At 43.3% G+C, this 24,314-nt stretch overlaps 1 protein-coding gene across 3 annotated transcripts in view; it reads right to left on the bottom strand.

The window, feature by feature from the left end:
- Positions 1-286: 286 nt before the first annotated feature.
- Positions 287-24,314, bottom strand: part of CFAP44 (cilia and flagella associated protein 44) — an 82,489-nt gene continuing 58,461 nt past the window's right edge. For 2 of the 3 annotated variants that reach the window (XM_070750030.1, XM_070750031.1), the window contains 10 exons: positions 22,294-22,809; positions 17,438-17,641; positions 15,123-15,318; positions 14,599-14,709; positions 9,322-9,452; positions 7,785-7,901; positions 5,462-5,663; positions 3,754-3,914; positions 2,255-2,389; positions 287-723 (listed from right to left, as the gene is read on the bottom strand). In XM_070750030.1, the coding sequence (XP_070606131.1) occupies positions 538-723; positions 2,255-2,389; positions 3,754-3,914; positions 5,462-5,663; positions 7,785-7,901; positions 9,322-9,452; positions 14,599-14,709; positions 15,123-15,318; positions 17,438-17,641; positions 22,294-22,809 (1,959 nt within the window). In that variant the 3' untranslated portion in view covers positions 287-537. The remainder of the gene's footprint in view (positions 724-2,254; positions 2,390-3,753; positions 3,915-5,461; positions 5,664-7,784; positions 7,902-9,321; positions 9,453-14,598; positions 14,710-15,122; positions 15,319-17,437; positions 17,642-22,293; positions 22,810-24,314) is intronic. The other variant, XR_011558956.1, reaches the window with a different exon arrangement.

Here is a 24,314-nt window from a genome sequence, read left to right as displayed (position 1 = left end):
TAATTTAATTATTTATCTATTTATTTATCTATTTATCTATTTAGTTAGTTAGTTAGTTAGTTAGTTAGTTAGTTAGTTAGTTAGTTAGTTATTAGATTTGTAGTATGTATCATAAGTAGTTTTACCATCAAACTGGGAGAACAAATTCCCATTTGCAGACTATTGCTTGTTTGGCATGTTCAGATATGTATGTTGGGTTAGGAAATAGAATTATTTGTAGATTTTTTGAGACCCTTCATATATCCGCAGGAAACCAACTGATTAGTAGAATGAGAGATACAATCTATTTTATCAAGAATGGTTCTATATCTTTAATAACTGTCTTTCAAATGGTACAGGTTTTCTCAATCGCTGTATCTCCAAAGAAGTTATAATCTTAAAGTTCAACCTAAACAATAGTTCAAGGCAGGGCATTTCTTGCAGAATTAAAATAAACAAGGGTAACCACTTGAGAGCACTTAGCTGGTTATATACATGAAATGAGACTAATTTTTTTATTTAAAAAACAACAACAACAACCCAATACTAGGATATTGTTTAATCGATAATCTCATCTCTCTGGAAAAGACTTGGAGAGGCTGGGAAAATACGACCATCCTTTCGACTCAGGAGAGTTATTTCTTCTTTCAAGACTTCAGCTTCTTGGGCTTGCAGCTGAACCAGTGCAATTAATTTTTCCTTTTCCTCAATATCTGCTCTGCGAGGTCCTTGAAATTCTGCTCCCTGTAAAACAAAATCCAGAAACTTTTCTAAATCTCAGTAATAATTATTCGGATTGGTTGTTGTCCAGGACAACAAAGATTGCATTAAAGTCTTGAGTTCCTGAATGTCTGGTGACAAGTGGGCTATGGGACATAGGATTGTTGGCTGACCAGCCAGTGCCAGAAGCTACTGGAAGAAAAGTTGTTTAGTGGTCATAAGCAGATTTTCATAAATCAGAAATACTAATACTGCTAATCATAGTTCCCTCTAAGCTGAGCAGTGAGCAATCGCTCACTTAAAAATCATCATCAACTCAGAGTTTTCCAAACCTGCCCAGAAGCCGAGAGGGAAAGTGTGAGAGGGAAGGAGAGAGAGAGGAAGAGAGGAAGAGAGAGAAACAGATAGAAAAAAGAGAGGAAGGAAAAGAGAAAGAAAAAATGGGAGTAAGGAAGAGAGAAAGAAAATCAAAATCTAGTTTGAAACTAGCTCAACTATTTAAGTGGCATTTTGATATTGATAGAGTTGCCCTATTATGAGCTCACTGTTATAGACACACAGTATTTTATTTTGAAATTCTCTGAGACAAAACAGGGTGGGTTTTTAATTTGTTTGTTTGTTTATTTATTTATTTATTATTTCTGTGCCGCCCAGTCCCGAAGGGACTGCCGCTCAGACACTATACTTTTCCGCCCACCCCCCAAAAAAATTAGAGGGAACACTGCTGCTAATACCAATAAAGTCCAATGAGAAGGCAATATCTGGGGGGGGAAATCTGCACAATTCTGGAAAGAATCACATCCAGAATTAAAAGCAAAGAACAAAAGCTAGAAAATCAATGTTCTTTTACTATATATGTATAACACCAAATAAATATTTACAGGAGTAGAATTGAAAGAACACTTAGGAAATATGAACATTGACAAAATTTCCATCTGTCAATTAAAAAAAGGTATTGGATCTACACGTATACTATACCAATACAGTATAATATGCTAGGTTCTTTGGAAGAACTCAGTGCAAATGAAGGCCAACAGCAGCTAAAGAACTGCCAGTTATAATTTCACATTGCTAAATACACATTTTTCACAACAAAACAATGCAAGTATGCGACCCCCTTTTTGGCTTGATGAAAACTATGTTTTTGTTTGCTTGCAACCTAGATAAAAAGTGCAATGTGTAACTAGATTAAATATCTTAATTATGGTGATTAAACAGTCATATATACGTACAATAGTCTTATATACAATGGTCCTAAATAGTAATAATAATAATAATAATAATAATAATAATAATAATAATAATAATAATAATAATTTATTAGATTTGTATGCCGCCCCTCTCCGAAGACTCGGGGCGGCTCACAACAAGCGATAAACAGTGTTATATAAAATTATAGATCATATATCAATTTGAGAATCTCGAATAGTAGCCGCATCTACAGAACAACAAATAATGGTCAGCCTCTTGTTATAACCATATAGAAATCTTTAAAAATAAAAGAAAATGCTTTCAGGCTTACTACTCATGAATTTCTAAATAAAGTAACACATACCAAGGTGTTCTGCAGTGCATCCAATGTAGCTTCAAGTTTCATCTGTTCCATGCAAAATTCATTCATTTGCTTTAGTTTACTAGTATTTTCTTTTGTCACCATCATCAGCTGCTGACGTATCTCAAAGATTTTATCCTGGAAGAAAGCCAGCATATTAATAAATTTATTAATAACTGCATCCGTATCTCATATTTCCACTTGGGAGCTCAAGATTTCCCTTCACTTATCATAACAGCCAATTTAGTACTGAAGGAGAACTCAGTCACTGTGCATTACTGGTTAGGTAGGGATCTGAAGATGTACCAGATATACTGCTTTTAAAAGCAGTATAAATATTTTTAAATTACACTTAAGTTGACTTCTGAGAAGATCTGTGCAATTTTGGCAATAGGGCAAAGCTCAGAACCTTTGCCTTTCTTGATATTTTTTATTTTATTTTATTCATTTGTCCAGTACACAAATACATAGGAAGAAAAATAGACATGTAGTAATATATATAAGGGTAAAAGTGAACTTAGAGGAGAGGATATATAAAAGAAAGAGAATATATATGATAAGTGAGAGAAAGGAAAGATAATTGGACAGGGGACAAAAGGCACAACAGTGCACTTATGTACGCCCCTTACTGGCCTCTTAGGAACCTGGAGAGGTCAATCATGGAGAGTCTAAGTGAGAAATGTTGGGGGTTAGGGGTTGACACAATTGAGTCCGGTAAAGAGTTCCACGCTTCGATAACTCGATTGTTGAAATCATATTTTTTACAGTCAAGTTTGGAGCGGTTCCTATTAAGTTTGAATCTGTTGCGTGCTCTTGTGTTGTTGCAGTTGAAGCTGAAGTAGTCATTGACCGGTAGGACGTTGCAGCATATGATCTTGTGGGCAATAATCAAATTTTAAGAAATTTATCTTTTTAAATAAACTGTTACAGATTCACAGTCAAATAAATCAGGAAAAACATGGGAAGACTTATGTATTATATTTAATTTAGTAATTGTAGTATTTAATTTAATTTAATTTAATTTAATTTATTGATTATCATATGTATGATTAGGGAGAATTCCTGCTATTGGTGCAAAGCTGGACCCAATTTGGCTTCCTCTCCAGCCGCTGCCTCACACTTGAGTTCTAATTTCTGACAGACCTCAAGTGGGCCAGACAAGGGACAGTTTCGCTCCATTTTTTCAAAAGGTAACAACAACAAATAAAAATTCTTCAAAAAGTTTCTATTCCTATTGTCTTTCACTTTCCTATCAACAGTTCTAACAACTTCTCTGAGCCAATAGTTGACCATTATTATTTTTTTGCTCATGTCATTTCCACCCTTTGCACATAATTTCTGCAAAATAGGAAAATTGCAAATGAAATACAGTTTGTGGTTTAATGCAGAATGAAGTCTTTTTTGACTCCATTTTTTAACCGTGCCTCAAGCTTCTCCCAAGGCCAATCCCTCTGATACTTTTAAAGACTGATTCAGAGTGTTGCTTCAATATCAAGTCATACCTCCCAATGTTTTAATTCTGCGGCTTGAATTCGCTCTTTCTCCATTACTTTCATCCTAAGTTCTTCCAGGTTTGTGTTAACAGAAAGAGTCTGAAGGGCTTCCAAGTCTACAATCCGGCCAAATTTCATCATCATTAACTGATTGCATTTCTCTTCCAGTTCTAAAAGATGAAAGCTTTAGATTGAAGGTATTTGTACATGGTATGTATACAGTACATTGAAATACTGAAGCCCGATATTACATTTTCAATAAGTACAGCAAGCATGCTCATTAACATATCATGCCTAAAATACAGCAAGCATGCTCACTAACATATCATTTATTTATTTATTTATTTATTTATTAGATTTCTTTGCCGCCCCTCTCCGCAGACTCGGGGCGGCTCACAACAAGATACGGCGAATCATAACAAATCCAAATAGCTTTAAAATATTTTAAAATATTTAAAAGGAACCCCATTTACTAACAAACACACACACAAACATACCATGTATAAATTGAACATGCCCGGGGGAGGTGTCTCAGTTCCCCCATGCCTGACAGCAAAGGTGGGTTTTAAGGAGTTTACGGAAGGCAGGGAGAGTAGGGGCAGTCCTAATCTCTGGGGGGAGTTGGTTCCAGAGAGTCGGGGCCGCCACAGAGAAGGCTCTTCCCCTGGGGCCCGCCAACCGACATTGTTTAGTTGACGGGACCCGGAGAAGGCCCACTCTGTGGGACCTAATCGGTCGCTGGGATTCGTGTGGCAGAAGGCGGTCTTGGAGATATTCTGGTCCAGTGCCATGAAGGGCTTTAAAGGTCATAACCAACACTTTGAATTGTGACCGGAAATTGATCGGCAGCCAATGCAGACTGCAGAGTGATGGTGAAACATGGGCATACCTAGGTAAGCCCATGACTGCTCTCGCAGCTGCATTCTGCATGATCTGAAGTTTCCGAACACTTTTCAAAGGTAGCCCCATGTAGAGAGCATTACAGTAGTCGAACCTCGAGGTGATGAGGGCATGAGTGACTGTGAGCAATGAGTCCCGGTCCAGATAGGGCCGCAACTGGTGCACCAGGCGAACCTGGGCAAACGCCCCCCTCGCCACAGCTGAAAGCAAAATAATCATGTCTAAAACAATCCTCAGTTCTCTTTGTAAAAGTAGGAAAGAATGCTTACTATGTGCTATACCATTTTACTGTCTGAGGCAAACTACAAAATGGCATCTTTTCCTGAGCCTCATATAGAAATTGATTATCTTTCTTTGAAAAAGTGAATTCAGCAAGTTTGATGAGAGAGTTAAGTTAGCTAGCAATTTGAGGGGAAACAAAATCACCCAACATCTTTTATTCCTTCAGAGAGCAGTAGACAGTGCAAGACCTGCTAAGCTCAAATTAGATCTAAGCGATTCCTCTTTTTTTAAAAAAATTGAATAAGTGAAATTGACATGCTTGATTAGAAAGTGCAAGGCAGTCCAGAGGATACATAGCCCTGTGCACCAATGTCTTCTCTGGATCGCAAATTAAATATTGCTGGTATTTGCTATCTCATTTTTCTAATGGTTAAGTAAGCCTTAGTGGTTCAATAGCTAGGCTGTATTGAACTGTAGAAGCAATGTTATAAGACATTTCCACCATCCTGTGTCAACATCTACATTTCTAGAAAACAGACCCCGGACCAAAATGAAAAGTCTTTACATACTAATTAATTTGAAATCAGCAACTCACGCTCAATCGTATGTGCTATTTCTCTTCTGTCTCGAATTAGTTGTTTATGCTGTTCCCGTGCCTTCTTATAAAGGGCCCTCTGTTCTAATTTCTCCTTATGCAAAGTTGTAATTCTTTGCTGCAAGTTCACTAAAGATAGATTAGTAAATACCAAAGACTGTGAGAGGTCAGAGGGAATTTCTCCATTTGATATAAATTCCACCTGCAAATAAAAGTAGAATGTACAGTACATAAATCTGGAGAACTCTGTGATATTTTGCTGATTCTCACTGGTTTGCTACAAGAGCGTCCAAGAGTTGCTCATATGCTTCTAGCTGCACAGTGAGTCTAGAGTAGGGGTGTCAAACTAGATTTCATTGAGGGCCGCATCAGAGTTATGTTTCACCTAGTAAAGGGCTGCAAATTTTTTTACTATGACACTGTGGGCGTGGTTTATTTTGTGGGAGTGGCTTGCCAGCCATGTGACCAGGTGGGAGTGGCTTGACGATCATGTGGCCAGGGGTGGCTTAAAGGTCATGTGACTGGCTTAAAGATGGCCAACTTAACATCACTCACGTCAAGGGTTGGGTTTATTTATTTATTTATTTAATTGGATTTGTACGCTGCCCCTCTCCAAGGTCTCAGGGCAGCTCATAGCATAAACACACAATAGTATAGTAAGCCAATTAATATACATAAAAATAATCTTTAAAAATTCTAACTTTAAAAACTTTCCTTAACATTCATTCAATAAAATCATACTAAAAACATTTATTGGTCAGGGAGGAGATCTAATAACCCCAGGCCTGGTGACAAAGATTAATTTTTAAACTCTTTCTAAAGGTTAGGGTACCTGGCCTCACCTGAAAGAGATACAATTTCCATTACTATTACTGAACATCCAAAATATACTATTTAATTTTATGTATATATGCCATATGTGTACATACATTTTATTTATTTATTTTTATTTATTTATTTATTTATTTTGTCCAATACAAAATAATACACAATGAAGGTTATAAAGGATATAATAGAGAAGAAATACAAGATAAAGGAGAGACTATAGGACAGGGGACGGAAGGCACTCTAGTGCACTTATGTACGCCCCTTACTGACCTCTTAGGAATCTGGATAGGTCAACCATGGATAGTCGAAGGGTAAAATGTTGGGGGTTAAAGGATGATACTACGGAGTCCGGTAATGAGTTCCACGCTTCAACAACCCGATTACTAAAGTCATATTTTTTACAGTCAAGTTTGGAGCGGTTAATGTTAAGCTTGAATCTGTTGTGTGCTCTTGTGTTGTTGTGGTTGAAGCTGAAGTAGTCTTTGACAGGCAGGACATTGCAACATATGATCTTGTGGGCAATACTTAGATCATGTTTACACACAGGCGCACAAAAATATACATTATCTATTATAGAAACTGTATGTACACACACGCACACACAGCTCTTCTAAAATTATACACATTCAACCTTATTTACTGTGATAGGAAAAACAAACCCAGAACCCAGAAGGGAAAAAAAGGGAAAAAAAAATCAAAATTTTTCTACCGGTTCTGCGTACTTGACCATAACCATAGGAGCCCATTACTGGTTTGACCTCAGGAGATAGGGTGGGCATGGCCAGTTCAATTCACTCGTGTTGGGGACACCTCTGGTGGCCTGAGCGCTCTGCTAGTAAAAATGGGCTCCCAAACTCCATTTTTAACTGTGACAGCCTCCAGCAATCTTCTACCAGCGAAAACAGAGCTGTGGAGGGCAGCCTGCAGCCCTCCTGAGCTCTGTTTTCATTGACAGAGGCATCATGGGCCAGACCTTTGCTGATTCCAGGGCGGCCTTGCATGCCAGATCTAAGCACCCAGTGGGCCGGATCTGGCCCCCTAGGCCTTGAGTTTGACACCCTTGGTCTAGAGAAGGGGTAGGCAAAGTTGTCTCTTTTATGACTTGTGGACTTCAACTCCCAGAATTCCTGAGCCAATCATGCTAGTTCTTGAATTCTGGGAGTTGAAGTCCACATGTCATAGAAGAGCCAACTTTGCCTACCCCTGGTCTAGAGAAACAAAATAATCATGTTCAATTATTGAAGAAGCTTCTTGAATGAAAAGCAAAATATCCTGAAAGAAAAACAAAGTTTTTCCAAAAGGTGCCTTTTGAAAAAGCACCTTTGGCATAATTCTGTGCAATATTTAAAATAGATCGGCTATGAAGATGGATTGAAAAAGGCTTCAACTGTAACACCAATAGCAATAAAGAAAAAAAAATACAAGCCATCATATACAAAAACAAGGATTTATCAAAAGTTCAATTAGCAGCAGTAAAATCCATCTTAGTCATCACCTGGTGAAGTTTTAAAGGCACTACGACATGCAGCTCATTCAGCCTCTGTTGCTTTTCTCTCTGAAAGGCCTCAAGTTCCCATTCTGCAGCATCAAGGCTGGCTACTACTACTTTCACCTGTTAAGGAATAGCCATATTAGAAAAGAAAGATCTTATAATTTAGGTACTGACCACCACAAAATGATTTACAGTAATACCGCATCTTACAAACTTAATTGGTTCCGGGAGGAGGTTCGTAAGGCGAAAGTTCGTAAGACGAAACAATGTTTCCCATAGGAAACAATGTAAAATAAATTAATACGTGCAAGCAAAAAATAATAATCGCAAAAACGCCCAGCTGTCACCTTTTGAAACAGCCGGGTGCTTCTCAGGGTTCTCCCGAATGCCGAACCCGGAAGTTCAGCAAAAGTTTGGGTTCGGGAGGCTGCCGAGAAGCCCCGCCGCCCGGCTGTCACTTTGCCAGAAGAGCCGCGGAGCTGTCGGCCGGTCGGGAGGCTCAAACGGAAGTGGGTAATTCCAATAGGGAATTCCATGGGTGGAGCTTTGACGTCACGGAGATGTCCTTCCTGGAGTCCACGTTTCGGCCGGCGACAGGGGGTTCTCGACGGCCTCCCGAAGTCAAACCCAGAAGTTTGGCAAAAGTTCGGGTACAGCATTCGGGGGAATGCCGAGAAGCCCCCCAGCTGTTTCAAAAGGCGACAGCCGGGTGGCTTCTCGGTGGCCTTACGAACCCGAACGCCAAACCTGAACTTCCGGGTTCAGTGATCGGGCGGCGGGTTCGTAAGGCGAAAAACATTTGTAAGAAGAGACAAAAATTTTCCGAAGCCCGGATTCATATCTCGAAAAGTTCGTATGACGAGGGGTTCGTATCACGAGGTACTACTGTATTAGATTTAAGGTTAAGCAGGAGGAAGTGATCCATTATTTTTCTGCTATAGAAAACCTTTTTTCCCCTTTTTGTCAGTTTTTTAGCCCTAACGAGTTGCTAACAATCTTCCCCACTTGCAGAATTTTTTATTTCCTATTCCCTCCCAAGAAGTTTTTTTCAGACTAAAGATGTTAGCCAGATGAATACATGGTATGTAGATTCCCCCCCCCCCTTATTTTCCTCCCCCAAAACTAAGATGAATCTTATAGTCCGGTGCATGTTATACTCTGAAAAATATGGTAAGTCTAAGTGCTATTTCTATTTGTTTTCAGAGTCATTTCCTGATTAGAAAGAAGCATGTTGTCACGTAGTCCAAATAGATGTTTACTCTATTTCTAATATAGACCATATTTTTTAAAAAATGTTAATTTAGGCAATAAACATATCAATGATAACTTTGAGGACATCTCATCTGTTATTTCAAATTATGATTCCAAACTTCAATGAGTAGAATGAATAGCGTCCAAAATTTGGTTCATAGAATTGTTCTTTCCATAATATTCTAGTCCTAATATTTTAACCCACATATAAGTAAACAACAAATGTGGGCTTTCAGGAATGTATTACTAGCTAGGGTACAAGCCTAGCTAGTTGAAACAGTCATTGTACCTTCTTTGTCAATGCTTCATATTCTTTCCTGGCATTTTCAATAGCTTTTTTCTCCTCAACTAAAGCCTCCTCAATATCTAGTCGTTTCTCTCGAAGCTGCAGTGTGTTCTCAAAGAGTGACTCATCACAATCTGACATAAAAAATAATTCAAGTTAAATAACTGCTGCAATTTTAACTCAGTCCGAAGTTTAGTTATCTTAAAACAACAATCTAAAAGCTAGATGGCTTAAACATGTAAACTGTGTATAGTTATTTAGAACTGTGCAACCAGGGGTAGGCTGCTGCCCGGAGGGGAGTGGGGGGAATGCCCTGGCCCTCTGGAATCAACTCCCCCTGGAGATCCATATTGCCCCTACGCTCCTTGACTTCCGCAAGAGTCTCAAGACTCACTTATGTCGCCAGGCCTGGGGTCATTAGATTCTTACCCCCTGGCCGATGAATGGACTGAGAATGACTGGTTCTTTAGCGTTTTTAGTTTTAGATTATACAGTGATCCCCCGTTTATTGCGTCCCCAACCATTGCGAACAGGGTACTTCGCTATTTTTCAACCCGGAAGTCAAAAATACCATCTACGCATGCGTGCCGGGCACGCATGCGTAGATGGCAGCGACTTCCCTGGGTCTTCCCCCTCTTGCTGGCGTCAGCGAGGAGTTTCCCCACCGCCCACGCAAACTCCTCGCTGCCGCCCGCCCTTCGCCCGCCCACACCGTTCATTCTCGCGGCCAGAGCGAGCGCGGACAAGCTGTTCGCTGGCGCTAGCTCTCGCCTGCCTGCCCGCTAGCGAGGAGCCGCCTGCCTGCCCGCTAGCGAGGAGCCGAAGATTGGGGGCGGCGCGACGTCGCCACCGGCATGGGGGGCTTACCAGCACCCCCCGGACCCCCAACCCGGGTTTGGGGGGCTGCTAGGAAGCCCCCCATGCCGGCGGGGACGTTTTAAAACACCCGCGCGACTTTCCAATGAGTCCCGAAGACAAACGCGTTGTCTTCGGGACTCATTGGAAAGTGGCGCGGGTGTTTTAAAACATCCCCGCCGACATGAGGGGCTCGCTAGCACACCCCCAAACCCGGGTTGGGGGTTCGGGGGTGTGCTAGCGAGCCTCCCATGTCGGCGGGGATGTTTTAAAACACCCGCGCGACTTTCCAATGAGTCCCGAAGACAAACGCGTTGTCTTCGGGACTCATTGGAAAGTGGCGCGGGTGTTTTAAAACATCCCCGCCGACATGAGGGGCTCGCTAGCACACCCCCAAACCCGGGTTGGGGGTTCGGGGGTGTGCTAGCGAGCCTCCCATGTCGGCGGGGATGTTTTAAAAACACCCGCGCGACTTTCCAATGAGTCCCGAAGACAAACGCGTTGTCTTCGGGACTCATTGGAAAGTGGCGCGGGTGTTTTAAAACATCCCCGCCGACATGAGGGGCTCGCTAGCACACCCCCAAACCCGGGTTGGGGGTTCGGGGGTGTGCTAGCGAGCCTCCCATGTCGGCGGGGATGTTTTAAAACACCCGCGCGACTTTCCAATGAGTCCCGAAGACAAACGCGTTGTCTTCGGGACTCATTGGAAAGTGGCGCGGGTGTTTTAAAACATCCCCGCCGACATGAGGGGCTCGCTAGCACACCCCCAAACCCGGGTTGGGGGTTCGGGGGTGTGCTAGCGAGCCTCCCATGTCGGCGGGGATGTTTTAAAACACCCGCGCGACTTTCCAATGAGTCCCGAAGACAAACGCGTTGTCTTCGGGACTCATTGGAAAGTGGCGCGGGTGTTTTAAAACATCCCCGCCGACATGAGGGGCTCGCTAGCACACCCCCAAACCCGGGTTGGGGGTTCGGGGGTGTGCTAGCGAGCCTCCCATGTCGGCGGGGGTTTGGGGGTGTGCTAGCGAGCCCCTCATGTCGGCGGGGATGTTTTAAAACACCCGTGCCACTTTCCAATGAGTCCCGAAGACAACGCGTTTGTCTTCGGGACTCATTGGAAAGTCGCGCGGGTGTTTTAAAACATCCCCGCCGACATGGGAGGCTCGCTAGCACACCCCCGAACCCCCAACCCGGGTTTGGGGGTGTGCTAGCGAGCCCCTCATGTCGGCGGGGATGTTTTAAAACACCCGCGCGACTTTCCAATGAGTCCCGAAGACAACGCGTTTGTCTTCGGGACTCATTGGAAAGTCGCGCGGGTGTTTTAAAACATCCCCGCCGACATGGGAGGCTCGCTAGCACACCCCCGAACCCCCAACCCGGGTTTGGGGGTGTGCTAGCGAGCCCCTCATGTCGGCGGGGATGTTTTAAAACACCCGCGCGACTTTCCAATGAGTCCCGAAGACAACGCGTTTGTCTTCGGGACTCATTGGAAAGTCGCGCGGGTGTTTTAAAACATCCCCGCCGACATGGGAGGCTCGCTAGCACACCCCCGAACCCCCAACCCGGGTTAGGGGGGTGCTAGCGAGCCCCCCATGTCGGCGGGGACGTTTTAAAACACCCGCGCCGCCCCCAATCTTCGGCTCCTCGCTAGCGCTGCGGAAGTAAAAACACCATCTGCACATGCGCAGATGGTGTTTTTACTTCCGCAGCGCTACTTCGCGAAAACCCGCTCGTTGCGGGGGGGTCCTGGAACGGAACCCTCGCAAACAGCGGGGGATCACTGTATATTTAATTAATTGGACCCGAAATATTATGTTTTGTTTTATTATATATTGTGAGCCGCCCCGAGTCCTCGGAGAGGGGCGTCATAAAAGTCCAGTAAATAAATAAATACATACATACACACATAGATACATAAATGACGGGGAGGGGGGGTCTCCTGATTCAAGTTTCAAGTTTCAAGTTTTATTGGATTTATATGCCGCCCCTCTCCGAAAACTCGGGGCAGCTAACAACAATCATGAACAATATACAATAAAATCCAATACTAAAAGCAAATTAAAACCCCTTAATATATAAAAACCAAACATACATACAAACATACCATGTATACAGTTGTAACGGCTCATAGCTTCTACTAAAAGAATAAAGCTGCCACTGGCTTATCTTTAGTTGCGCTCCTACCTGGACCACAAATATGATGGTACCGATAACTAATGTCTTGATCATCACACATTGCAAACTTAACACAACTCACTATACTTGGGCAGTCTTTGGAGGTGATTTTGAAGGTTCAATTGATCTAGCATCTAGTGGTCGAATTGCTGCAAAACAATCCAGCCGCTGCAAGATATTACTAATTTTGAGATCAGTTAATGGTTAGCAATAGTCTCCTGGGCCCAGTTGAAGCCCTATGTGGCAAAGCACTGAGTTACATTGTGTACTGCTTTGCCAGCATTAATTTTGCCAAGTCTTAATATCTTAGGCTGCTAAAATCTCTCCTCCCCAGAAACTTGGGTCAGGCAATAAGCTTTCTCTATAGTGGCCACATGCCCTGGAACATTGTACTTATAGAGTAGTAGAATTACTAACAATGTCCTTTGTCCTAATGTACTACAAGGCAATGTGGTTTATATATATAAAATTATTCTAGAGAACGTGTTTTTGCAATATAAATATGGCTCAGGCTCTTGCTATCCTTAGTTCACATTATGGAAATTTCTGTTTAGGAAGTTATGGATTAAACTCACAAGATGGCAGCAAAAGGCTTAGTTTGAATTTTGACCTCAAAGGGGATTTAGAATTTAGAATAAAACCCATTACAATATGGATTTTTTCCCCAGGGGCTATTCTGTACTCTTAGAAAAAGCCATCAGCAAAATATATATACAGTGGAACCCCGACATAAGAGCTGCTCTACTTAAGAGCAACTCGAGATAACAGCTGGGAGGGGAGAGATATTTTTGTTCTACTTACAAGCCCAAATTCGAGATACAAGCGCCAAGGAGCTGTCTCCTGAAGCCAAACGCTAACTTCCGCGTTCGGCTTCAGGAGACAGCTGCGAAGCGGCGCGCGTGTTTTAAAAGGTTGCAGCCGGCCTGGGGAGCTCGGGGGGGTGCTTGCAGCTTTCTTTCTTGCTCTTTTTCTTTCTCTCTTTTACCTTCCCTTCCTCTATTTCTTCTTTTCTTTCTCCTTCCCACCTTCTTCCCTCCCTCCCTCCCTTCACTCATTCCTCTCTTACTCTCCCCTTTCATAAGTTTCCTTGCTTCCTTCCTCTGTTCCTGTCCCTTCCCTCTTTCCTTCCTTCCTTCCCACCCTCCGTCCATTCATTCACCCATTCCTCTCTTGATCGCTTAAAGCCGGTCCCTGGTGCAAAAAGGGTTGGGGACCTCTGTCCTACAGGATTGGGTGGCAGAGAAGTTGAACATATGTAAATTTAAAAGTTTAAGAAAGTTTACAAGTTAAGTGAAAGAAACTTCATTATTCATTTATATGTACATGTACATTTCTTCATTAAAAACATGTCTTTCTGCATAATTTAGACTAACTTTGTGAGTTTTTTGAGGGCTGGAACCAATTAAAATTATTTACATTAATTCCTATGGGGAAAAGTCGTTCGAGATAAGAGCTGCTCGACTTAAGAGCCCAGGTCCGGAACGAATTAAACTCGTATCTCGAGGTACCACTGTACACTAAGCAAGCAGGGATACAATCTGTGTTGCAAAGGATAAATGAAGCTATGTTTTGGGACTGTTATTTTTTTCTTGTTACATAAGAACATTCTGACAATATGGATGGAGCTGGCATATATACAGTGGTATTTCTGCTTACAAACTTAATTCATTCCGTGACCAGGTTCTTAAGTAGAAAAGTTTGTAAGAAGAAGCAATTTTTCCCATAAGAATTAATGTAGAAGCAGATAATGCCTGCAATTGGGGAAACCACAGGGAGGGTGGAGGCCCTGATTCCTCCCAGGAGATTCCTAGAGAGACCTCACGGAGGCTTCTCTCTGCCTTTCCCCGCCCTGTTTCCTCCCAGATTCCTAGAGAGGCCCCATGGAGGCTTCTCTCTGCCTTTTCCAGTCCTGTTTCCTCCCAGATTTCTAAAGAGCCCCATAGAGGCTTCTCCCCACCATGTCCGGCACTGTTTCCTCCCAGGAGATTCCTAGAGAAGCATCACGAAGGCTTCTCCCCGCCTTTTCTGGTTACAGTTTCGGAGCCCCGGGTTTGTAAGTGGAAAATGGTTCTTGAGAAGAGGCAAAAAAATCTTGAACACCTGGTTCCTATCTTAAAAAGTTCGTAAGTAGAGGCATTTGTAGGTAGAGGTACCACTGTACTATCAAAATTTGAAGTTTCTGCTTTTGAAAAAAAAAAGTATTTTATTCTTTCAAAATATTGTATTTGCAGAAGAGATTAAGATATTTACTTTTTGGGCAAACAGAATCATCAAAGACTTCATCCTCAGATCCTGATTCTTCTTCATCACTCTCTAAACTAGACTCCTCTTCACTTTCTTCCTCACTTTCTTCATCTTCATCTGGAATTAAACAATGTGATCACAAAACAGAACATCAACATCTAATTTATTGATTATAGTTTGACTAACCTTTCAGCTAAGACAAGTTCAAAAAACATGGCAGATATTATTAAGAATTGGGGTGGGGGAAACCAGGACATACACAATTTGGTATAACCTGGATTATATTAATTTCCACTAGCAGTACATGTAAGTGGATTTGGGTAAGAGAAAATAATAATAAAAAGTAAAGTTATAATAATAATTACTATAATTTATCTAACTTTTCTCTATAGAAAACAGTACAGACGCTCTTTCTTAATAACTTAGACACACAGAAGAATGGTAGGTGGAACATGCAGTGTTTACTTTCATCTGCACTGTAATGTGGAATTTTCTAAAAAGTAAAAAGATAATCAAGATACTATGCTTACCTCCTTCACCTTCCACTTCTTTCTTCTTAACCCGTTTGATCTTCTTCTTGAGAACTTTAGTAAGGAATGCAGCAAACTTGTTATTTTCTCCCAAGGATGCTTGAAAAGTGGCATAGAGGATTTTTTCTCGTTCTTGGAGCTTTGCAATTTCTGTTTTTTTATTCTCTATTAGCGCAAGCCAATCATTTAACCTGTTCTTTTATTTATAAAAAACATTGAAAACAACAAAGCTAATTAATATTGTTATTAGTACAGTGTTCCCTCGATTTTCGCGGGTTCAAACTTCGCAAATAACCTATACCACGGTTTTTCAAAAAATATTAATTTAAAAATACTTTGCAGTTTTTTTCCTATACAGTGATCCCTCTATTATCGCGAGGGTTCCGTTCCAAGACCCCTCGCGATAATCGATTTTTCGGGATGTAGGGTTGCGGAAGTAAAAACACCATCTGCGCATGCGTGCCCTTTTTTCTATGGCCGCGCATGCGTAGATGGTGGAGTTTGCGTTCCCCGCCGCCCACGCAAAGGGGAAACCCCATTCGGCTCCTCGCTGCTGCTGCGCTACCGAGCAGATCAGCTGCTGGGCGGCCGAAGGAACCTTCCCTGGGTCTTCCCCCTCTTGCTGGCGGGTGGGCGAGCGGCGGGCATCAGCGAGGAGCCGGGGTTTCCCCTTTGCGTGGGCGGCCGGGAAGACCCAGGTTGGGGGTTCGGGGGGGTGCTGGGAAGCCCCCCAGGCTGGCTGCGACCTTTTAAAACAGCCACGCCGCTTCCCAGCTGAGTCCTGAAGCCAAACGCGGAAGTTCGCCTTTGGCGTTTGGCTTCAGGACTCAGCTGGGAAGTGGCGCGGCTGTTTTAAAGGGTCGCAGCCGGCCTGGGGGGCTTCCCAGCACCCCCCCGAACCCGGATTGGGGGTTCGGGGGGGTGCTGGGAAGCCCCCCAGGCCGGCTGCGACCTTTTAAAACAGCTGCGCTGCTTCCCAGCTGAGTCCTGAAGCCAAAGGCGGAAGTGGTTTTTTTTTTAATAAATATTTTTTAAAAAATCGCGATATAGCGTTTCGCGAAGATCGAGATCGCGAAACTCGAGGGATCACTGTACCACGGTTTTTCCCACCCAAGGACATCATTCGTCATCACCAAACTAATAATTTTTGCAAATAAAAAATAATTATTATTCTTAATAAATAATTATGTTTATAAATATCAGGATCACTAAGTGTCTTATTCAATGGTGAGTACCAGTAATAATGGTGAGTAAATGGTTGTTAAGGGAATGGGAAATGATAATTTAGGGGTTTAAAGTGTTAAGGGAAGGCTTGTGATACTGTCCATAGCCAAAAATTGTGTATTTACTTCCGCATCTCTACTTCGCGGAAATTTGACTTTCATGGGCGGTCTTGGAACGCATCCCCCGCGAAAATCGAGGGAACACTGTATTAACAATATGATATATATGGAACTTGTTTTAAATTCTTAAAGTGAAAATGTCATTGCTATTCTCCACCCCAAAATATTAACACAAGGAATGGAAAACTGGAACAAATTCCTCCATCTTCAAATTATTTTAGTCAGAATGCATTAAGGAAATAAATCCAGACAGTGTTTGTCCAACACTTCCATTGATACACTATCTCCATCTTTCCAGACTATATAAGAACAGCCTATGTACATTGAATCTTCAGAATGTAAACCATGACACAAGAGCTAAACAGTTTCACCCCAATCACACAATTATCTTTTGGAGTAAGTAATGCTAGACAAACCTCATAAAAAGTAGGGAAGCAAAAGAAATTAAATAAAAGAGAAAAGAAAAACACCTCAATCTATTTTATATGATGCTATTTGCTACCGTATCTTTCCAAACCATTCTTGCTTCCAGTATGTCCATATACCAAATTTTAAATCACGTTTAATCAACTTTACCCAATCTTCCTGTCTATCTTTTTACTATTCCTTACATTTTGCAACACAATCCTTATTCAGCTACCCAGACTTGGTCTGGAGTTGTCTGACACCAAAACCAAACCAAACCAACCAACCAACCAACCAACCAACCAACCAATCCTCTTTAAATTAATATTTCTTCCATACTGATAATTCACTTTTGTGTTCAGTCTACATTCATTCGACACCCACCCATCCTAGGATTCTGTCTTTAAGTATCTCAAGTATTCTATTCTGATTGTATTCTATTTATTTATTTATTTATTTTCTGACAAGAGTTCCAATAATATTTCTCAACAAAACACATTTTTGTAAGTATTTCCTACTTAACAATAGGCTAGTATGAGGACCTATATTCATGCATATATTACATACTTGCATTTCGTCTTCTTCACTGACAAGGGCATTGACACGTTCTTGGAGAATGTCCTCATGTTTTTCAAAATTCTTCAGGAGAAGCAGTTCTTCGAACCAAGTGATGTGGCGCAGATCAGCTGTTTTCATTAGTATGTCAAGTTTCATCTTTTGGTGACGGAGAAGGCAAAGCTCAGCATCAAAAGTGATCATCAGCTCATCTATCTGTAAAGCAAATAAAGAAAGAAATCATGGGACAAAAACAATTGTATAAATTAGACAACACACACTCTAAAAACTCTATTCTGAGTCATTCCATGTGAAGTGGACCTGTTTTTTTTGCAAAGTTTGAGCCCGAACCATATAAAAAGTAAGAGGACTAGGTACATGGGTTTTGCCAGTTTATAAAGCCTTACAAGGTGTGCACGTTCTCCAAATATATCCAACATACTACTGAAACTGCCGCGTTTACAGCTTCTAGAATTTGGCCCAAAATGTCATTTTTGCCGACTCAGCATTTTGCAACCCTTTATTTGAGGTCTCCTAGAACTCCCAACTTTTAGTCTTTTGAACTAAAATTTTGCACAGCATAGTTTTATATCATAAAGAAACTATGTGCCAAATTTCCTCAAAATCTGAGATGGTAAGGTGGGGACCATTGGTCCACTTGACACGGAATGACCCTTCTATGAAGGTAATAATTTCAGATAGTGTTATTTGAATTTAATTGGGAGCCACCCAGAGTTGGTTGAAAGATGGGCAGCTGTATAAATGTTTTAAAATAAATAAATGGCATTAATATTGTATTTATTATTTGTATTTATTTATTTGAATTATGTTTATTACTTGTATTTATTATCAAAGTATAATATCTTTAATTTTATTATTTTTTAATTATTTATTTATCTAGTAAATTTGTTTTCCACCCATCTCACCACGTTGTGAAACTGGGCAGCTTACAGTGATCAAAAGAATAAAACAATATAAAACATGTACAGTGATCCCCCGCTCGTTGCGAGGGTTCCGTTCCAGGAGCCCCCGCAACGAGCGGGTTTTCGCGAAGTAGCGATGCGGAAGTAAAAACACCGTCTGCGCATGTGCAGATGGTGTTTTTACTCCCACAGCGCTAGCGAGGAGCCGAAGATTGGGGGCGGCGCGGCTGTTTGCCGCCGGCATGGAGGGCTTCCTAGCAGCCCCCCAAACCCGGGTTGGGGGTCCGGGGAACGCTGTCTCTTGGCGCTTTCGAGCCGAGTCCGGGAGCGAACTCGCTCACGGACTCGGCTCGAAAGCGCCGAGAGAGAGCGTGGACAGGCCCGTTCCTTGGCGCTGTCTCTCGCCGCCTTCGAGCCGAGTCCGGGAGCGAACTCGCTCACGGACTCGGCTCGAAAGCGCCGAGAGAGAGCGTGGACAGGCCCGTTCCTTGGCGCTGTCTCTCGCCGCCTTCGAGCCGAGTCCGGGAGCGAACTCGCTCACGGACTCGGCTCGCAAGCGCCGAGAGACAGCGTGGACAGGCCCGTTCCTTGGCGCTGTCTCTCGCCGCCTTCGAGCCGAGTCCGGGAGCGAACTCGCTCCCGGACTCGGCTCGAAAGCGCCGAGAGACAGCGCCAAGGAACGGGTCTGTCCACGCTGTTTCTCGGCGCTTTCGAGCCGAGTCCGTGAGTGAGTTCGCTCCCGGACTCGGCTCGAAAGCGCCGAGAGAGAGCGTGGACAGGCCCGTTCCTTGGCGCTGTCTCTCGCCGCCTTCGAGCCGAGTCCGGGAGCGAACTCGCTCACGGACTAGGCTCGCAAGCGCCGAGAGACAGCGTGGACAGGCCCGTTCCTTGGCGCTGTCTCTCGCCGCCTTCGAGCCGAGTCCGGGAGCGAGTTCGCTCCCGGACTCGGCTCGAAAGCGCCGAGAGAGAGCGTGGACAGGCCCATTCCTTGGCGCTGTCTCTCGCCGCCTTCGAGCCGAGTCCGGGAGCGAACTCGCTCACGGACTCGGCTCGAAAGCGCCGAGAGAGAGCGTGGACATCGCCCGTATCTAGAAGAAGTTGCCACCCGAGCGCTCTTGCCCGGCGGGAGGCGAAGCATATGGGTGGGGGGGCTGTCAGGACACCCTCCCACCCCAGCACTTTGCATCCCGCCGGCAAAGAGCAATAAGGCAGCAGCTTCTGCCGGACACGGGCAATGGGCGGGACAGAGAAGCGGGAAGAATCAGGAGGTTCCTTTGGCGGCTGGAGGCTGCCTGGCACCCGCTGCAGCCAAAACAACAAAGCCAGGCAGCCCCCAGCTGCCAAAGGAGCCTCCTGATTCTCCCCGCTTCTCTGTCCCGCCCATTGCCCATGTCCGGCAGAAGCTGCCTCCCATGCCGATGTTCCCCGCCAACCCCAGTTCGGCTTCCCTGGCTGCTTGGCCGGAGGGGGGGGGCTCGGCCAAAAGGGGCTGGAGACGCAGCGATTTGCCTCCCGCCCCTCGCCCCTGTGCCACCGGCACGTCATCTTCCCTCCCAGACAAAAAGGCCGGCCTTTGGGGATGAAGGGGTGTGTTCAGCTCTGCGTCTCCAGCTCCTTTCGGCCGAGCCCCCCCCCCGGCCAAGCAGCCAGGGAATCCGAGCCAGGCTTGGCAGGGAACATCGGCACGGGAGGCAGGAGACGATCGGGCGACCGGAGCAGCAGCCAGGGAAGCCGAGCAGCGGGCGGGACCAGGTGGGGGCTGGAATTTCTCCGCCAGGGCGAAGGGCGGGCGAGCGGGTGCTGGGGAGGGCTTCTCGCCCTCCCGACAGCAAGAGGGGGGAGCGAACGGCGTGGGCAGGCGAAGGGCGGGCGAGCGGCAGCGAGGAGTTTGCGTGGGCGGTGGGGAAACTCCTCGCTGACGCCAGCAAGAGGGGGAAGACCCAGGGAAGCCGCTGCCATCTACGCATGCGTGCCCGGCACGCATGCGTAGATGGTATTTTTGACTTCCGGGTTGAAAAATAGCGAAGTACCCTGTTCGCAATGGTTGGGGACGCAATAAACGGGGGATCACTGTATACCATAAGAATAAAATACTATAAAAATACAGCTTAAACTAAAAAGTTGTTTTTAAAAAGGTACAAGTTGTTTAATTTGTCTGCAAACATTTTATTTTCTCAAGGAAAAATAATATGAAAGTTTCAGTTACGGTATTCTAAAACACTAATTGATGTTTGATGCAATATTGATTGAAAATATTGATGCAATATTACAAATTCTGTCAGGTCTAATCACAAAAGTGGTATAGGGCAGCCTTTTTCAATATGTTCATGCTCTGTAGAATTTCAGCTATTGTAATCCTTCCCAGAACTCCTTTCTAATAATGATTATAGGTGCTCCAACTGTATACATCTTAGGGAGGTCTGTGTTAAGACCAAATTTAGGTCCAAATGTTGTTAATGAAAAACAAAATGCACAGGGATAGTATATGTGAAACCTTGCTCAACCTTGCATCGGACCAGAATATCTCTGGGACCGCCTTCTGCCGCACGAACACCAGCGACCGGTTAGGTCCCACAGAGTTGGCCTTCTCCGGGTCCCGTCGACTAAGTAATGTCATTTGGCGGAACCCAGGAGAAGAGCCTTCTCTGTGGTGGCCCCGACCCTCTGTAACCAGCTCCCCCCAGATATCAGAGTTGCCCCCACCCTCCTTGCCTTTCGCAAGCTCTTTAAAACCCACCTCTGTTGTCAGGCATGGGGGAATTGAAATTTCCCTTCTCCCTAGGCTTATAGAATTTATACATGGTATGCTTGCATGTATGAGTGGTTCTTTAAATTCGGGTTTTTTAGATTATTTTTAATATTAGATTTGTTTACATTGTCTTTGTATATTGTTGTTAGCCGCCCGAGTCTTCGGAGAGGGGCGGCATACAAATCTAATAAATAAATAAATAAAATAAATAAACAGTAGTAACTGTGAAATGGACCCTGGAATACTAGTGGATAACCATTTAAATAGGAGACAGCAGTGTCCAGCAACTGCCAAAAAAGCCAACACAGTTCTAGGCTGCATTAACAGAGGGATAAATCAAGATCATGTGAAGTGTTAATACCACTATATAATGCCTTGGTAAGGCCACACTTGGAATACTGCATTCAGTTTTGGTCGCCACGATGCAAAAAGGATGTTGAGACTCTAGAAAGAGTGCAGAGAAGAGCAATAAAGATGATTAGGAGATTGGAGGCTAAAACAAATGAAGAATGGTTGCAGGAACTGGGTATGTCTAGTTAAATGAAAAGAAGGACTAGGTAAGACATGATGGCAGTGTTCCAATATCTCAGAGGTTGCCACAAAAAAGAGGGAGGCAAACTATTCTGCAAAGGACCTGAGGGTAGAAGAAGAAGCAATGGTTGGAAATTAATCAAGGAGAGAAGCAACTTAGAACTAAAGAGAAATTTTCTGACAGTTAGAACAATTAATCCGTGGAACAGCTTGCCTCCAGAAGTTGTGAATGCTCCAATACTGGAAGTTATTAAGATGTTGGATGACCATTTATCTGAAGTGGTGTAGGGTTTCCTGCCTAAGCAGGGGTTTGGACTTGAAGACCTCCAAACGTCTCTTCCAACTCTGTTATTCTATTCTATTCTATTCTATTCTACTCTACTCTACTTTACTCTATTCGTATTTTCTGAGCTGCATAAATGTGAATATTGCATACAAAGACATGAATGTGATACTATATGAACCTTGATTTCAAAATCTTACCAGAAATGGACCAGTTGCTGACATCATATAAGATTTCTTCATTTTAAAATATTGTTTGAAACAAGTCTGCTTCAAAATATATACAATAGATATTGCTACTGTAATATTTTAATTAGCAGAAACAAAAATATAGAAACAGGAAATAAGTTTGTACGTATAATATCTTCAAAGCAACTTCTCACCCTCTTGATCAAAATTTCCTGCAGATGTACATTTCTTATCTCCTCCCTCTGTCTGATTTCCAGTTCAAGATCTGTTGGTTCTGCCTGCTGAATTTCAGATGGTTTAGCTGATTCCTCAGAAATTCCAGACGGTTGTCTCCCTGGCCTTAAAGGTGCAATCCGACCACTGTCTACTTCCTTAATTGAATGACTATGAATAAATCTTCCACCAAATCCTCCTAAACCTCCAAACTCTACAGAAGGAACTGATGACGTTATTTTTTTTAACTTTTCTTGGTCTTCTATTTCTTGTTTGAACTTTAAAAGCACATCATGGTCATACTGGAAATTTTTTTCTGGTGTCTCTTCTGGAAGTAGTTGAGGAACCGAAGGTATTGGCAGATGTTTGGATGTATCCAGAGATGACTGTATATCTTTCAATTCTTGTACTACACACTGAATCTCTTCTATAATAGCAACTTTAAGATCTCGGAGAGACACAATCCATTTGTTCATTGTTAGCTTTTTCTCATGTATCTGCAGAGAACAAGTCATTTTATTAGGTAGCATATGCTTTATTAGGTAGTTATTTTTAATTATTTAATGCAATAATTAAAACGTAAGCTGCTCCGAGTCTGCGGAGAGGGGCGCCATACAAATCTAATAAATAAATAAATTAATTAATTAATTTAAAAATAAATAAATAAATAAATAAAATAATTAACTAATTAAAAAACACTAGGCAAATGAAAACCCTGTTGCTTTCAGTTATCTTTTAATGGATATCATAGAAAGTCAAGTACAGTGATACCTCGTCTTACAAACGCCTCGTCATACAAACTTTTTGAGATACAAACCCGGGGTTTAAGATTTTTTTGCCTCTTCTTACAAACTATTTTCACCTTACAAACCTACCACCGCCGCTGGGATGCCCCACTTCCGGACTTCCGTTGCCAGCGGAGCACCCGTTTTTGCACTGCTGGGATTCTCATGAGGCTCCCCTCCATGGGAAACCCCACCTCCGGACTTCCATGTTTTTGTGATGCTGCAGAGGAATCCCAGAAGGGGAGTCCCAGCAGCACAAAAACTGGTGCTTCGCTGGCAACGGAAGTCTGGAGGTGGGGTTTCCCAGCAAGGGGAGCCTCAGTGAACACCTTCTCGGTGTTCTCCCAAATGCCAAATCCGAAAAGTTTGGCAAAAATTCGGGTTCACAAGAACGCTGAGAAGCACCGCCGCCCGTCTGTCACCTTCCGAAACAGCCAGGGGGCTTCTCAGCGTTCTCCTGAACGCTGAACCCAGAAGTTTGGCAAAAGTTCGGGTTCGGCGTTCGGGAGAACATTGAGAAGTACCGCTGCCCGGCTGTCACCTTCGCAAAAGAACCGTGAAGCTGTTAACCGGTCGGGAGGCTCAAACGGAAGTGGGGAATCCCAATAGGGAATTCCAGGGGCGGAGCTTTGACGTCACAAAGACGTCCTTCCTGGAGTCCACGTTTCAGCCGGCCATGAAGGACATCTCCATGACATCAAAGCTCCGCCCCTGGAATTCCCTATTGGTATTCCCCACCTCGGTTTGAGCCTCCTGACCGGACGACAGCTCCACGGCTCTTCTGCGAAGGTGACAGCCGGGCGGCAGCGCTTCTCGGCGTTCTTCCGAACCCGAACTTTTGCCGAACTTCCGGGTTCTACGTTTGCGGCGGTGGGTTCGTAAGACGAAAAAAGTTTGTAAGAAGAGGCAAAAAAATTCCGAACCTCAGGTTCGTATCTCAAAAAGTTCATATGATGAGGGGTTCATATCACGAGGTACTACTGTATGTACTGGAAATACATACACATGAACAACTGCAAAATGTTTGCGTTAGGTAATTATATATAAGATTGTAACTGTTCACTTTTGCAATAAGATACAGTATATACAGTATATTTAAATGTATTAATTTTTTCCTCTTGTATTTTTCATTGATTTTTAAAAATAATCTCTCTTTCTTTTTCGTTTTCATGTGTTCTTCTCTTTTCCTGTTACTACATTAAGAGAAATTTTTTAAA

Source organism: Erythrolamprus reginae, chromosome 4 (assembly GCF_031021105.1).
Source record: "Erythrolamprus reginae isolate rEryReg1 chromosome 4, rEryReg1.hap1, whole genome shotgun sequence".
NCBI lineage: Eukaryota > Metazoa > Chordata > Lepidosauria > Squamata > Dipsadidae > Erythrolamprus > Erythrolamprus reginae.
This window is presented reverse-complemented; position numbering and strand designations above follow the sequence as displayed.